The following is a 16,961-nucleotide window of genomic DNA, read 5'->3' as shown; positions in this document are numbered from 1 at the left end:
CAGGTGAAGGGGTGAGGTGCGTTTCTGAGAGGGAGAAAGAGTGAGAAACTTTATTGAAACAAACGAGTTTTAGACATTCGTCAAACTTTCATGTCCATTTTCTTCGTGACGCGTCGGCAATCACCGCAGCAATTGGCTACTATTGTCGAATCCGGAAACGAGAGCAAGACCTCCCAGTCCTCCCAGCTTGAGATGGCGGGTCAGGAAAATAACGACACTTCTGAAAACTCGGAAGACGGACCCAAAGCTATCGTGGCTAGGAGGGCAATATGGCGTTTCCGAAGTCAACACGATCATGGAAGAATTGTCCGCTACCCCAGACGGCCATAGACGTCCGACGGTCGACCGACGGACGTCCTTTTTCGGACCTTCGGACATCCGACGGAAGTCCGGTTATGTTCGATATACGTACAGCGGACGTCCGTCGGACTATCGTTCGTGGATCCGGATCGCGTCCCACGGACGTCCGACGGGCAGCCGGAGGCGGACATTCGGACGTTTCCCGGAACATGCTTGCAGGGCCCGCTATTGGTGTAAAAACTTGCCAATAACATTCGTGTAAAGCTCAGCAAGCATGTGCGATGGAAATTTCAGTCACATACTAGTGCTCAATGCCTTAGTCGTGAGAGTAAAGCAGACAATAGAATATGCAACAGGTTCAAGTTTCCTGTTGTCTGCTTTACTTTCACACACAAAGCACTGAACAGTAGTGTGCAATTAAAACTTCCATCAAAGAGGCACATATGCTAGCTGAGCTTTACACAAATGCGCCATTCCTGAAAACATGCTAAGTGCATAGGCATACCAGCATGCGAGGTTGTAAAAAAAGCATTTTTTTTGCTATATTGCAAAAACTGCATGCATAAATAGTCTACACTAAAAAAATATCGATGTTAAGGAGTGGCATGGTAAAATGCAGGCCAACTGGAGTATTAAGAATCTGCTTGAATAAATTTTTTTTAATTATCCTTGGCCGCGACAGCTCTTCTCTTGGGGAGGTGGTGGAGGAAAAGGTATTTATTGAAACCTAATATTTCGGAATTAGCGAGGAGATGATCGAGTTCTCTGTGGGCGCCCTCCGCAGGCCGGGATTCCAGGGGCAGTTACTATCCTGTGCATTTGCTCGATCAGCTGTTGCTGGTCTTCCAGGCCTAAGATGGAAAGAGCAGGCTGGGCTCCTCCTGCAATAGAAGGGAAAATGAAATTCAAGTTATCTGTGCTGAACTTTGATTACACATCTCCAAGGGCAACTGCCAGTTTCTCTCAATTGCTTTTTCCAGGTGGCACTGTACGCATGCATCTCCATTCAGAACTGTCACATACTATATAGAAAGGTCATATAACTGCAGCAAAACCCATGCAGAATAACAAGAACCTGGCATTCAGTATTTTAATGTTTTTATGTCGTCTTTTTGAACATGCCACTCTGACCAAACATGGCATGTTATGCTTGCTGCTATGCGCCCTCAGCAATGCCCAAGACATGGAGTGTACATGCAGAGAAACTAAGCATAAAGGATGCTGTATATGAACATAAAGCACAGCCAGAGCATTGCAGTATTACACAGGTATGCATTGGCGGCAGAAACCTGCATTTTGAGCGGTTTAACAGGCAGATTTCTAAAGTCACTGTTCCTGCTCTGAAAAGAAGTGATCAATAATAACATCATTTAAAATTGTTACCATTTTGTTCTGTAAACTGCACATTTCGCTGGTTTCCATGTGCCCTCTACCGAAGACATTCCCTGGGCGTGTCGGGGGTATATCGACATCAACATCTAGGCTACAAGCGTCTAGAAAGCGTCTCCTTAGAGCAGCTGCGATGAAGTAACTTATCTGATAACATGCAAGCTGCTGCAGCAGAATAAAGATAGACATTTGACATGTGGCTAAAGCCCAATGTGGAAGCATAGCCCGCCGCAGTAATTGCGCAGTGTTCATGCTTCTACAAGAGTTAAAAGTAAAGTTAAAAGTAAAGTTATTTGTTTACTCACAGCGCTATATGTGACATTACAATAGCAAGGCTTATAGTCACACAAAACACAAAAAGCTGACAACCACAAGCTCCTGATGTATTACCGGCAGCATGCAGCATGGATGTTAGTTACTGAAATATGGCTGCACAATTCTGGCAACCAGCTGTGCATGTATGTCATGGATTTCTCAACTATGCACAACAAATTACAAAAAAAATAATGGTATTTATAAATGCAGCCAGCTGTTCACAAGAAACACTGTAGCTTATTTATGGGGAAGGTAGTGGGCGCCAAAGAAACTGCCCCTGTAAAGGCGCCTAATTTGCCCCTATGTAATATCGGGGACAAGTGTGTGGACTACACAAGCTGCAATCAAAGCACATAACTTTCACATCGACCAGGAAACTCGGACCATACTTGTCGATGTGAAAGTTGAACGTTAGTTCTTTCATGTGTGCAAGAGAAATAAGGTCACAATTCGTTTACATCGCGATTCTAGTCCAAAATCTACACATACTGTCCAGAGACTTTCACCCCCGCAGTATAAGCCACCACTTGGGTAAGAGATTAGTAAAAGAAGTGTATAAAAGACATTAGTGCTGTTGGACAGCCATAGCTATAAAAAATGGTATTGACATTGGAGTACTGCCTTAAGGCGGGGCCTAGGGCATTACAAAAGCAAGAGTTAGTGTCCGCTGGTCCTCATTTGAACGAACAAAAAGAGGGGGGGGGGGGAAGAAATCTACCTCAACTACATGTTTTGAGTGACACCAAGCCGCAGTTAGTATTAAAGATATCACACAGTTTTGTGGACGATTTGGGAGCGCTTTGCTGCTTTCTTACAGGATTGGACAAAAGAGCTCACCATCTTCAGAAAGGCACGTTATATAGAAATGAAAATAGTGAATTTACTGCATCTGGCCACAACAACTTGCACACGGAGAGGAAGATGAACTGAAAATTTTATACATGAATGTACGTATTTACAACAGGTGAAACAATGACCATGATCTATGCCGAAGAGGAAAGAGATCAAAATTTAGCTCAGAACGAGTTCTCCAGGCCGCGGGGCCGTTTCATTAACTTCGGGACTCCGCCCACATTTCTCATCCCCAATGACAACGAACTCACACATGACTGGCTAACAAACATTTTGGCATGTCTTTCCACTTTCATAAGTTCTTCACCCTCTCCCTAATACAAGCAATGCAAAAGGGACAACAAATTCGTTTCACAACAAACAGAATTTAGAGAATGGACCTCGAAATGATTGGCTCAGTAGGTCACATGCCAAACTCTCTCCCCTAGGAAAAAAAAAAAAATTAGAACCCATCAAAACGGTGTCCCACATGCGCAACCATTGCCCAAAGCTTGCATCCTTGGCGGCTCCTTTTACAGGGCAATTATTGCAATTATTGGCGTCCGAGTCAGCACCATTGCGGACCACATCAGAAGAGCCAATCCACATCCTCCCGCTCCGCATCATACTGTCACTGTTACACACTTGACCTTTTTCAACGCCGCCATCTCCCACCATTGTTGACATCCAGGGTTGGAATCCTCAACGAGACCCCACTCAGCGCGCCTGCACTGAATAATTGTCACTTTTATGGGCTCCCCAACAAGGAAGCGGGCCTTACACCCTTCAACCTGACAGTGTTTTTTCTTTGAACGATAAGCAGTTCTTCCAAAAGAGGTGCTCGTTTCAAAGCTGTGCTGCCTCCGGGTGATGGGTCCAGTCAGCGTACTAAGGACCCCTTAGTACGCTTAGTACTAAGGACCCCTTAGTTGTATACTGTTCGTAAAGCTCCTTAAATAAAAATGAGCCCCCTACATGACACAGCAACGAGAACAAACTGCCTGTCCCCACGTCTTCGAGTGCGACAGCAAAGTCCTCGGAAGAGGGGACTTCTTTCCCTCTCTGCCTACGTTTCTGTTAAGCACTGTAGCTGCTGTAGCTGCCTCTCTGTGCGCGTCTCTCCGCCTCCTGTCCGAGGGCAAGTGGGAGACGGCCGCAGCTGGGCATTGAACAGGTGACCCAAAAAGAGCAGACTAATAATGATGCCTAGCATACCTACCGATCCCTTACAGAAATCATTAAAGAAATGAAAGCAACACACCAGATAACGCTACAATGTTTCTAAGTGCAAAGTCGACAACTCCAAGTCATATAAATATATGTACATCTCCGCACATTAACTAGACAGAAACAGTGCAGAGTAAACTAATAATTCAGTGTCTAGCAACACTATTAAAAGGGGATAAAGGCCACGGGGGGCTGCGATTATTAGTACCGTTTTGCCTTTAAACTACAATAACATACTTGTTGCAAGCTTAAAATCAAAGATTCACACCTGTCCCACCCACAGCAATGGAACACACATCTGACTCAAGTCTGCAGAGAAAGAGCAAGCTAGACTATTGCAGACGCACCCTTGGTTATTTTTCTGGCATTTCTGAGGGTGAAGAATCTGACTTGTCAGTAGCATGTATATGAATAAGAATCCTATGACAGTAAATGCATCAGATTTTCTGGAGTGGCTTTTCTTTGCTGACCACATATGATGTGAGCTATAATTTATCCAACTTGGCCTAGGTTTATTCTATGAATAACAAAGCTATAGCAGGTACACAGTCGTCCACTCAGGCTGAACATGCGAGTGCGTGGCATGCACTTTTTGAGATGCCACTGCATCCATCACAGCTGCACACCGTAGCGAAGAGGCAGACAGCGTGAAGTACCAGCCTCTAGTCCCTCTACCACCACTGGGGTCCCAAACTAGGGACCCCTTGTTTTTGTCAGGACAGGCCCCCTCAGGGTCAGCTAGTGAGTAACCTCCTGTATTTGTATCTGATAAAATGTTTTCCACCACCACCCACAATACGCAGCTGCGCATCATAGCAGATGTGAAGCAACAGTTCCTGGTCCTTCTATGCATAAGCCACTTTGCCTTGATGCATGCCTGCGCACCATAGTAAAGAGGCAGACGACATGACGCAGCAGCTCATGGTACCTTTACACATGAGCCCCCCCCCTGTACTTCAATACGCACCATAGCAAATATACAGACTACGCCACACAGCAGCTCCTGGTCCCTCTATGCATAAGCCATTTTGCCTCAATACGCACCTGCGTACCTGAGCGAAGAGGCAGACGTGAAGCTGCAGCTCCTGGGCCCTCCATGCACAAGCCACTTAGCACCAATGCACGGCTGTGCACTGTAGTAAAGAGGCGAAGAACGTTAAGCAGCAGCTCCTGGTCCCTCTACACATCAGCCATTTTGCCTCGATGTGCATCTGCACACCGTAACAAACAGCCAGATGTGACAAAGAAGCTCCTGGTTTCTCTACACATAAACCACTTTGCCTCAATGCACGTCTGCACACCGGAGCAAAGAGGCAGATGACGTGAAGCTGGAGCGGCTAGTCCCTCTACGCACAAGCCACTTAGCCTTGATGCATGGCTGTGACGGATGCATTGCTATTTTGCAAACTGCATGCCACACATTCCCATTCAAGCTAAGAGTGGACGACTGTGTAAACGTAAAATACTGGTTATTTACTTCAACGGACAATGACAAAAAGTAACATGGTGGACAATGTAAAAAGAATTTGCTGCATAAAGTTTGTTGAAACCAGTTCTACATCCTACATGTAAACAAGGGATGTCCTGTGTGTTTAAAATCATCACGCTCAAACAACTTCAACACTGACAATCATGATTCAATATTAATAATATAGATAATGATACAATACTCACTTTTAGCCATACCAAAGAAATGAGAATGCAAAGGGATGTTGCTGTTTTTCCCCCGTGGATGACAGTTTTCCATGTTCAAAGTGCTGCTTCCTGTTGGCTTACGAAATCGGCTACAGCAAATGGCATCTGAAAAATTTTTGGAAGCCTCATGCTAGTCTTCAACGAGAAAAGCATTGCCATACAGAAGCAGAACACAAATACTTTTACAACACACTAAAAGCACCAACTGCGGTGCTGTTTTTAGGATGACTAGGTAGAGGTTTTGCTGTAGCAAGCCAAATGTTAGCCTTCAATAAGGAAAGCATTCCCATACAGAAACAGAACACAAAAACTTTTACAACACATTAAAAGCATCAATTGCACAAATGCTTGTAAGATGACCAGGTACAGGTTTCTGCTATAGCCCACATCATGTGACCAGCGGTTATCAGAAGCCTTGTATGTGAGCATGATGCCCTAGATTCAATTTATGGCTATCACTGTATTAACAAGCATGGGTTTAAAGCTACTTTAATATGATAATCTAAGAACATGGTAAGAGCTTTCAGTGCGAGACATAAGCTCAGTATCATGCACTATAAGGTGCTGCATGGCTCTAGTGTAGCTTTGGCATTATCTCGCTGTCAATAATGCAATGAAGTTCTGAGGAGCCTTTGAATATCTGTAAGGACAAAGCAACAACAATTTTGTTTTCATCTCACTTTTGCTCTTTTTTTTTTTTTTTTTTTGAGCCCGCGGCTTGCATGGCCTCCCAGTATGCCTGTTTTGCATAAAAGAAGGCGTTGCAGGCACCAGAGCTCACAGCCCAACTGTAGAGAGTTTTAGTTTCACGTACGTGGGAGCTTCACGTACGTGAAGCGCCTACGTGTGACCAGTGCGCATGCGCAGAACGTGAAGAGTCCGCGGGAGTTTCACGGACGTACGTGAGATTCGGATTTTCACGTTGGCGTCTTCACGTTGCTGGCGTACGTAGAGTTGACAACATGGCGACGCCCTGCCCGCCCGCTTCACAGCAATAACAGCTTCGCCGCTAATTCCTCGGCGCGATATCGTGTTCTAAACTGTTGTATTCGCTTTAAGCTTACCCAATCTTACCCTCGCGTAAAGTTTCAAGTGACAAATAGCCTTTATTTTTTAGATAGAAGGACGATTTTTCAGCTGTTAAGCCTGACGCAGAAGCGTTTGTCGTCGTCATAGCAACGATCTCGCGAGGTCACGCCAGACCAGAGTTGAGCGAGAAGTGGCTAGAGTGCAAGATGCAAGCCGGCAGCCAACCAGAGCCAATCCGTTGTAGGGAGAAGGTTGTGAAGTTGTAAGCATGAGTTCTGTTGGTTCTGTTGCCCAGCGAATTCTCTTTTCCTAAAGCGACGATCTGGATATGCTTCGCGACGTGAGAGAATGCAATCCATTCGAAGACTGCATGCGACACGCTGTGCGGTGGACGCATATAGGTATGCGTCTTGCTAATTGTTCACTGTAGAGCAACGACGTTGAGAACAGCAATTTCCAATTCGACCGACTCTTGGCTACGGCCGCAGCGTGGCTCGGTTCAAGGCAGCTCGACTAAACAAAATTAGTTTGGTTCATCTGTACTAGATGGCGCGGCATAACACGTACGCACAGTTTTTCGAGACTTGTATGAAAGGTCCATACATTTTGCTTCACGTACACCACGTACGTGAAACTAAAAGTAGTCCTGGCGAAATGCGCGCTGCGCACGTAGACTTCTCACGTTTGCGTACGTAACTCTGTACGCACGTGAAACTAAAACTGTCTGGCGGTATGTCAAATTCCTGCCAGAACCGCGCAGAACAACGGGTCAAGAAAAAGACAAGTGCTGACTTTTTTTTTTTCTCTCATCTCCTTGTCCGGTTGTTCTGCGCGGTTCGGTCCCACATGCATAACCAACATGCGCAAGGTGCTGTCCTGGTTTGTCAAAGCTGAAGGAGAGTACTAAACCTTTAGTTATTTAGTAGCTACAGCCGTTCCTTCTAGAAACTGTAGTTGCCGTAAAGCTCGAGAGAGAAAGATCAGCGGCTGTCCATTAAAAAAAAAAAAAGAAAAGAAAGAAAAAGAGAGAGAAAAAAAAAAGAAACTCGCGACGTTTTCACAAGTGTAGGTATGTCGCACGATAGGCTCGAGGAGTGCAAAAGTTTTCTCGTATAGTTTTTACAACTCAGCACGTTGCGCATGGTTAACAAATTAACTCCTTTAAAGCTCGGGCAGGCACTCCTTTATCAGAGACAGAGAAGTAGCGCGGCTTACTGGCGCAACGTCCAGTAATGCCGAGAAAGATGGCCCTCAGACTTGAGGCTGCACTTTAGTTAGTCGGCGCGGAGCATTCCTGTCAGTCTCGCCTAAAACACTCGACCGTTCGGCTGCCCAAAAGCTCACCACTATCGGTGCATCGAAAAGTTCCACTAAAGAAACAAAAGTTCGCTGAAATACTTACTTTGGAATCGGCGGGTGAACAAAGTGTGCCAGCCGCACCAAGCCACAGCAAAAACAATGCTAGCAGTGCATTACAGCCGTAGGTATTTGTAACTGCGCAGAAAATGCAGAACACGGAAACGTGAAGCCATCTTCCATGACTAAACGTCAACTTGTCAGGTGGATTGGATTGGCTCATTTCAGATTTTTTTGAGGATAGGTTCGGTTTCGTTCTTTTTGAGCTTGCTGCTTGCTGCGTCTGTTCAGCCACTGATTAAAATTTCACCGAAGCATCATGATAGAAAAATGTTTAATGGTCATTTAACTTTAAATCAAAAATTTTTGATGGAAGAATTCAACGATGAAACATGCGGAAAATAAAAAAAAAAACTGTTTAATGGAAACGCTTTCTATCGCATCGATTCGCTCTGGCATCATATAATGCAGACTTGACGGCATTACTGATTTATACGCAGTTCAGACGAGCACGACGGCTACAAACTATATCATAGCTGTGTAAAAGCAAATCCAGTGGCGGACGTACGGCGGCTGTCCGCTGGGCGAACGGATTCGACCATCCGCTTTCGTACGTACGCCGGAATTCCGGCGGACGTCCGAAATCGGCCGCCGAGTTGCGGCCGAGTTCGGCTGTCCGTCGGACGTCAGTGGCCGTCTGGGACCGCTGCTTTCCGTTTCCAAATTCCCTTCCTTGCTCCTTTGCAGTATACATAGCTTATTATACAAAATTATTTTTTCTTATATAAACGTTGCTGGTTGCGCTGCAGCATCGCAAAATTAATTACAGCATATGATATATGCAACACGTGGCAGCAGGGGTAGTCCCGACAGGTATAATCGTGCTTGTGATTTGTCGATCCTTGAGGCGACGTACGTTGCGCGCTCATGAGAGCCATCTCATGCTCATGGATTGGCATCTTTCAAATACGTGATAAATGGGCGGGAATCCTGATGTGTTTACTGCACGCTATTTTCTATAGCGTGTTGCACAATTAGAAGCGCGATGTAGAATGCTTCTCCCAGCTAAACCGCGGAATCCTCGCAGTTCAATATTTGCACAGAAATGGTATTTTGTTGCTAGTATTTTTTAACACCAAATTTGTTTGGGGTACTTGCCTGATTCGATCAAAAGAGGTCAGATGTTCTCATCTTATGCGGCAGCGACGACGCCAGACGAGCCGCTGACCCAGCGATGGTACTGGTGGCGCTACCTCATGCTGCTTACAACAACTCAAACCTTCTGCCAGAAACGTTCACCCCTTCTTTTCCTGCTAGCAGCATGAGGTAGCGCCACCAGTACTATCGCTGGGGCAGCGGCTCGCCTGACGTCGTCGCCGCCGCATAAGATGGGAACATTTGACTTCTTTTGATCGAATCAGGCAAGTACCCCAAACAAATTTGGTATTAAAAAATACTAGCGACAATATGCCCTTCCTGTGCAAAATTTTAACTGCGAGAATTCCACGGTTTAGCTGGGAGAAGCATTCTACATCGCGCCTCTAGTTGTGCAACGCGCTGTATATATGATGTTCAAGCTCGCAGAAAATATCAATTACCCCTCTCCCTTTTTTCATTTCCTGTGCTCTCGTTCCAACCGGTTCAGTTGCCAGGTCGTCACGCGTTTATCAAAAATCTCAAAGTATGCAACTCGGATGCAGTTTAATACCGCGGCTGTCACCACAATCCATAAATACCAGGCCGTATATCTTCGCTGTCTTCGTTTTTTTTTATGCATAGGTTCTATGGGCGGAAGTTTCGAAACTGGTGATAAGAGCATCGTGGCTACAAAAACTACAGTACAGTTTTTGTATCAGCTCTATGACAGTTAATGTTCTACTGTGTAGTGTAACACGTACATTGCTCAGGGCTCAGCTGGGGCTCCAGCCAACGTCTGTACTGAAATATTTTATGTGGCTGTGGTGCATGCATTATGGCAGACGTTGTGATTCATTATAATGCCAGAAAGCTGTGCATGACAAATATAGGCTGCCTAAAATATAAATGCCTGGGCATATACGCCTGGCAGGAGAAACACTTTCTGCTGCAGACTGGCAGCGCTGCCATAGAGAAAGGGATTGCACTATGGTAGCGCAGGCAGTGGCGACACCTTGCGAGGCATCACGCAAGCGTTCCTGCGTGTCGTTGGTTGGTGCCTTTCAACTTGAGTAACTTGAGAGTTGAGGTTGAGAGTTTGAAGTAGGCAGATTTTCGCATGAAACTTTTTCGAGATCAAACAATCGAGTTGGTCTTCTTCGTGACTGTCTCGAAATATGATTCGGTTTGATAGAAGAGCCTCATCGTAGATGGAAACAAACTGAAAATTAACATTTTCTTGAGGACCTGTAACGCCTGTAACTTTGTCGCCCACATCAGGGGCTCGCGATTTCCTAAATATGAAAGCTATGCGCGCACAGCGAGAGAAGAACGCGCCCGTACCTTTTGTTAAATGAAAAATTATAGCAGGTTTGCTATGCCCTATATTTAGTTCAGGCACTGCTTTGGCTGCTTTAGCATTTTAATGCTTCCACCCTCCTTGCTTCCACCGCTTCCACTAGGAGGGTGAGGACGGTGAGATGGTAGAGAAAGGGAGAAGGGAGAGGCGTGCGCGCATGCGCAGACTGCACCACCGCAGTTGTGTTTGGCAGAACAGGAGAACGGTGCGCGTTTTGCGGGTCGAAGTAGCGGTGTTTGTGTTGCAGTTGTTGTACTCTACATTTCCTTATTTTAATAACCAGTCATTACATTAGCATAGCAATAAGTAGGTTATGCTGATCACTGTTTCGTCACATGGTTTATCTCAGGATTACGCGGGCACGTTCTTAGTGGAGCCCATCTCATGACTAGCATCGATCAGGAATATTTAAATTTGCACCTTGGCAAATACTTGATCTTATGGTTTAAATAGGCGTGCCGGGATGGCATCTGGCCAGGTGAGTGTTTTGTTGCCTGTCACTTCTGCGCTTTCTGATGAGCTAGGTTGTTTGTCTGCCGCTGTTAGGCTTACGATTTCTTTTTCTTTTTGACTTATCTCGTGTGGTACAGCTGTTTTGACAGCATTTGAGACGCCCATTCTTTGGCTTGGGCTGTAATCTTAAACATACCATTGTGTTTTTCTAATATTTGGTTTTCATGAGCGCGTTAGTAATTTGACAGATTCATGAAACTACTCATACCATTATGTGGTTTATACCACATTTGTCCGGGTCATGCTCATTTTTCAGTGTCTTCCGGCAGGAAAATTTGGTTTAGATGTAATGCCTTTGGGTGCTGTTCTGACCAGAGAAGCTGACCAACTGAACTGAGCTTTGCAGATGGGAGGAAGCTGGAGGTATGGTCCCTAGAAATACTGGAGGACAGTAGCATACTCCTCGGCCGCGCTTTTGCCGAATATTTCAAATACAGAAATCAGCGTGGCATTGTCGAGGGCAAATGATATTGCCGTTAGCTGCGCCGTATGAATAAGAAAACCTATTATTTCCTATGTGCCTTGGAATGCAGCGAAGCCAGGCCAAGCTCTCCCACGGTTACACACAATGTAGATATAGAGTGTTCTGCAACTTTATCGGAACCGTCTTGGAAAATTTTCCCTCCTCGACCGGTGGGCAAATTTTCGAAGGCGGTTCCGATAAAGTTGCAGAACACTGTAGTTTGAGATGACTTACCATTCTTGTCGTAGCCTGAGGTTACGCTTCAATTTGAGCTGCGTATGAAAGGTTAGTGCTGTGCATTCACGTTTGGTTGTCCAAATCGTGAGGCGTAGAAGCTGTCTTTCATGTGATGTTCAAGTGGACTCAAGTGCTGAATTTTAATTCCTTGTGAAAAGGAGAGCTCATTGAGTGTGGTGAGACTTTCTACTGTTTTACTTTTTGCGCACTATGCCATTCGTTGTATCTCTTGGAAGAAGGCAGCAGAGCAGGGAACAACACAAAGCATAGCTCAACGTTCGACTCTATTACCATTTGTTGTGCATTCTCGTGGTAGACCCAGAGCCCTTAATATACTGTGTTACATTGCACATAATAACCTATCTTATCAGTTTCCACTTTTGATATTTCGGTGCAAACTTTTCCACATTGTGCTCCTGGTGTGGCAGAAGGCTTCTCTGCTCTTGCAGAACCAGGCAGGCCATGAGGGAAGCCGTATTCCGAACAAGGTCTTCATTCAACGTGATTACTCGGAGGGAACGTCGGTGAAGTTCCAGACGAAGTTCCCACAAGAGTTGGATGGCTTGGTACCTGTTAGAAAATGAGCACATTCGCTGCAAATTGCTGGGTTTATCATTGTTGCAGATGGTGCAGCTTTGTGCTGTTTTTGCTCTTTTCAGATAGAAAGGCACATGTTCGACCAAACAGTCGCCACAATCAACTCTATATACTCAGAAGCCGAGAGGATGAGTGGCAAAACATTTTGTGAGGGCTTCATGGCTTGTCTCACTGCGTACTTGCTTTACATGTGTACTGAAACCCACTACGAGAAGGTAGGATGGCTCTCATTTGCTCTTGTTGCATAACCTTTAACTTCTGTGGTTGATTTTTTTTATTCTGTTGCAGTTCTTGAAGCAGGCCACTGCCTACATTCACGAACAGAATGAGACTGTTTATGGGCCACGGGGGCTTCACATCACAGACCCTATTGAAAGAGGGCTAAGAGTTGTATCCTTTACTATGCATGGAGTCAACAACCGTGGGGGATGTATGCCCATGATGACTGTTATGGTGATGTAATCACATTGTCTGAGTGCTGGGTAGTGTAGTTTAGTAGGGCAGCTGTATTTGGAAACAAGGGAGGGGCTGTGTAATCTTGTTCACCGCTAACTTGCCCATTGTTAAGGGAAGTAGAACTAGGCCTAGTTGGTTATACACTCGTGCCTCGTTAATACGACCCCCGTTAATATGGACGACTTGAATTATGGACAGTTTTTCTGGGGACCAAACTTTTTCCATGCATTAACTCCTCGTAATTTGGAAACTCGCTGTCTGGACAAGGAGAAAATGCACAAATACCATTAGGGTCTATGTATTTTTGTTGCGTTAATATGGACAGTCATGAAGACCAAATCGTTACACTGCTTCAAAGATAATTCTCTTCCAGATTTTGTCTACAGGCACCACATGAACATAGTGCCAATAACTGATTTATGTCCTTTTTGCTTGTGGTTTCATATTTTGCACTGCGAAGCTGCGCAGTCGATGCACGTTACGATTTTTTCGGGTTCCATGAATTCACTTGAACAAAACTCTGAAAACAGCTTGCGCCATGTAGAAAGTTGGATTCAGCAACTTTCAGCCGACTAAATGCTGATACGTAGCAGGGGTTCATGGCAGATGAAAAGTAGAAGTCAAGTAATTTATTAATGAAATGCCATCGAGAACAATATGCAACTGCACCACAATACTTTCAATTGCATCGCATTTGAAGCATAATGGTGACTCGGATAATGTTCTTGTAGCTCCTAGTGCCAACTTCGCTGGCCTATATTTTGCTCTAAAGCAGACCTTATCCTTGTGTTTTTTTTTCCAGAAAAAAAAAATTCGATCTGTTATTACGGACGACTCGCTTTATGGACAGTTTTGTGCAGAAACCAAAGCGTCCATATTAATGAGGCACAACTGTACATGCTGCTTTCGATGCGATAAATTGTTTACGATATGGAGCAAACCGAACACAGACAACACAAGACAGACTTGAGTCCTGTCTGTGTTCAGTTTTTTTCCATATCATCAATAGTTTAGCACGTCGAGAGGACCATACTACTATCCATCCTTATGATTCAGTCTTATGTTCTTATATGTGTTTGGTGACATTGAGGAAGGGGAAACTTGAGGCATTTAAAGTAGTAAAGTAAATCATGTGCAAAAGAAGTCTTTGCTTTGCTATCAAAAAAGATTTCAGCAGAGTGCAGCAAGCATGTAAAAATTATGTTTAAACTATAAATAGGCATATTAGGATCAACAAACTCGTTGTTGTATTAGTTCTGAGCATGCAGCTCTCCTTCCAGCCATTTCCTGTAGTAGTATACTTGGGGTACTTTGTTTCTTTGCTTTTGACAAGCACTTTGCTACTGTTGCAGCTCTATACTGTGCTTGTCATTATTGTAGTGTGTGTTTCCTTGCTTCACATGCTTGTGTGTGAAGCATGGAATGTTCTGCAGGAAATAGGAGGCTTGTACACTGCAGGTCAAATTAAATCTGTTGTGTAATCTGTTCTTTGTCTTAAACTGCGTGTGCCGAGGCATGGTAGCATAGTGCCATTCTCATTGATTGCTTGCAAAAATGGCAGCTGCTGAAACCATGAGCACTTCTTTTGTCCTGCCGAAGTCTCTCTTCAGCAGTGGTGTGTGCTATTGCTTGCACCTCATATTAGGATAGTGATCCATGGACTCTCCTGTAGTTGCTTACATGCACACACTTGGCAACAAGTTAAAATTCTGCAGAGTCAACTGCAGGAAAGGTTTGCTACTTTCATAGTTATTCAGCGTAACTGACACAGATAAGACAGAGGATAACAGGAGTTCTCCTCAGTCATCTGTGTGGTGCATTGCTCTTGCGGCTGTGTTGTTAAGGCTTATCAATTCATCTAGTTTACAGTTAACAGGCTGGCTGCCTGTGATAGCATTTATTTGTAACAGCCTTTTTGGGAAAGTAGAATCTTACTAAACAATAAAGTGCGTACCCCCCCCCCCCCCCCCCCCCCCCCCCCCCCCGATAACTTAATTGCTCTTTTCGTTCCTCCTCCAATGCCACCCCTGTGCGACGGCAATAAGAGTGCCGGATCGATGGCGGCGGATCTCGATGTGCACCCCCCGAGCCGAAATGAATACCTCAATCTATCGAAAAGCTGAAACAGCTGATGAGCTGCGCTCAAAGTTTGCATTAGGAAGTAACATAATCGTTGGCAGTTTTTTGATTGTTACAATGAGGGTATCCGTTTGTGATGTGGAAACTTTTGCAGCCGTTTCCCCACTGCCTTCACAAGGTTTTTGCAGGAAAAACGCTGCAACTTCGATACTATGTTTCATAGTGTCAACATTCAGTTGGATGTGGGACTGATTTCACAGAGTGGTATAGCTTTATTTTGGGTTTTGTATTCCTTGTGCACCACTTCAGCGCATGGGGAGCATGTTAACTGGATGGCATGCCATAGATAAACCTAGGCTGTCCAACTTCTTTAACTGAAAGGGAAATTTTGGGAAGAACATTGGGGGGGCAGGGCAGGGCAGATTTTATTCTTTACAAGATTGTTCAAAAGGTGCTGTGCAAGTAGGGTCAGTATCTAACAGCGTGAGGTATGCATGTGCTTGCTTGTTCAGGGACACACAAATGCCTGCTGCATTTGAAAGGTCTTCTCATGGATTGAAATTACTGAGCTTCTGCTTACTGCAAAGAGTAGGATTATTTTTTCGTCTCATTGCCTGACTGCATCTGCCTTGACATCTTTATCCAAGATTGAGATCACCATTTTGAGTGAGCAGGGCGCCCGGTCATGATTGCAAGCTCATCTTGGCAGCGGCGAAGCCCCGTCAAACCTGTGCAACGCTGCATTACCTCCCTCCCGCAGTTTTCATTGTGGCTCGTCATAGCCAAGCACCCAGCTACATTTCTGTGTGTCCACTCTGCTGCGTGCCCGGCGGTGGAAACGGCCCAAGGACTAGCTTTTGGTGCGGTCAAGACAGTGGTGGTGGTTACTGCTGCAAGATGGGCCGACATGGTTTTTCCTCGGAGCGTTCCGATTGCATAGGAAGTGGGGGAGTAACAATAGCTGGTGATTCAACACGTGTATAAAGTGTGCTTTGTCAACTGTTTTTATAATTAAAGTTCGCTAAGAAATTATTGCGTCATCCTTTGAGGCGAGCAGTGGCGTGCACGCATCACTGCTCCCCCCCTTGGATTCGGTTACGCCCCGACCGCGCTGTTTTAGCCGACCCAGCGGCATTTATGTTAGTAATTTCTTGGCAACTGACAAAGAGGATGTGAATAGTACCCGGGATGCGTAATTTAATATTTGTCGTTGCAAGAACTGCACATTAGGAATCTCCGAACTCGTCACCGGCCGCAGCTGAATTCATCTGGGTCACTGTCGGGGCTTCGGTTGTCTCGTTCAAACGGTGAAGAAATGACTCCAGCAATCGCTTGTTCAAATGGTCCGTAAGCGTTGGCGCAGTTTCGACATCACCGCTGCCCAAAGCTTCGTCCGTTGTCCCTTCTGACATCATGGCAGTCAGGAAAACCTGCAGATAAGATATTAAGTGCCTAGCATCGTGAAGTACAGGCGTGCATTAGTATACAAAGCCGTAGAACGAAACTTTCAGCGAAAAGCTAGAGAGCAGAATACGTACGGAACAAGAATGCAGAACCGTTACCGAATCGGGCGACTTTCCGTGTCCGCTGCCAAAACCTCGGTGCGATGTAACGCACGCTAGCGACCCCTACAGTAAAGTCCTCAGGTTGCCAAGACCACAGAGTTTCTAAGTGTTACGCTATGGCAAGAAGCTATACGCTATATGACCAAGACCCCCCAACGCAATGCTTGCACCGTAGCCGTAGCCACCCTACCATGGAGGAAGCATGCACCCTACCGTGCTTGCACGCACCAAACAAGCAGAACAAGTTTCGTAGCCACGTGTAAAATGCCAAGCCTGGCAAGCCTCTCTCCGCCGCTAATGTCGCTAGTATCTTTGTAGCTAGTTCAACTTATTTTAATTCCATAGCTCTTTATAGATGATATTTTTCAACAAATGGGGGGGAACATCTATGTCAACATTTGCGGTAAAAAAAAAT

The 16,961-nt window shown here is 45.2% G+C and overlaps 1 protein-coding gene and 2 long non-coding RNA genes across 6 annotated transcripts; 1 reads left to right on the top strand and 2 right to left on the bottom strand.

Annotated features, from left to right (window-relative positions):
* Positions 1-871: 871 nt before the first annotated feature.
* LOC146206572 (uncharacterized) lies at positions 872-8,352 on the bottom strand. 3 transcript variants are annotated; one of them, XR_014704464.1, is made up of 4 exons: positions 8,189-8,352; positions 5,737-5,862; positions 5,107-5,273; positions 872-1,181 (listed from the first exon to the last, which is right to left on the bottom strand). It is a non-coding gene; the product is annotated as an uncharacterized LOC146206572 (long non-coding RNA). The 3 variants fall into 3 exon arrangements; XR_014704465.1 differs by having other exon boundaries at positions 877-1,181; positions 5,107-5,195; positions 8,189-8,349; XR_014704463.1 differs by lacking the exon at positions 5,107-5,273 and having other exon boundaries at positions 921-1,181; positions 8,189-8,348.
* Positions 8,353-10,779: 2,427 nt separating this feature from the next.
* On the top strand, positions 10,780-16,010 carry LOC146206571 (golgin subfamily A member 7). Of its 2 annotated transcripts, none has more exons than XM_084591303.1 (5): positions 10,780-11,114; positions 12,299-12,421; positions 12,509-12,661; positions 12,735-12,836; positions 15,629-16,010. In XM_084591303.1, the coding sequence occupies exons 1-5, from the start codon at positions 11,100-11,102 to the stop codon at positions 15,668-15,670; spliced, it is 435 nt and encodes a 144-aa protein (XP_084447429.1). In that variant the 5' UTR covers positions 10,780-11,099; the 3' UTR covers positions 15,671-16,010. The 2 variants fall into 2 exon arrangements, with proteins under 2 accessions (XP_084447429.1, XP_084447430.1); XM_084591304.1 differs by having other exon boundaries at positions 10,785-11,114; positions 12,299-12,415.
* Positions 16,011-16,158: 148 nt separating this feature from the next.
* Positions 16,159-16,878, bottom strand: LOC146206570 (uncharacterized). Its single transcript, XR_014704462.1, has 2 exons — positions 16,520-16,878; positions 16,159-16,411 (listed from the first exon to the last, which is right to left on the bottom strand). It is a non-coding gene; the product is annotated as an uncharacterized LOC146206570 (long non-coding RNA).
* Between the last annotated feature and the right edge of the window lie 83 nt (positions 16,879-16,961).

Source organism: Amblyomma maculatum, chromosome 1 (genome assembly GCF_055883805.1).
Source record: "Amblyomma maculatum isolate TAMU_Amacu chromosome 1, ASM5588380v1, whole genome shotgun sequence".
NCBI lineage: Eukaryota > Metazoa > Arthropoda > Arachnida > Ixodida > Ixodidae > Amblyomma > Amblyomma maculatum.
Note: the sequence above shows the minus strand (reverse complement) of the source record. Positions and strands in the feature narration are given on the sequence as shown.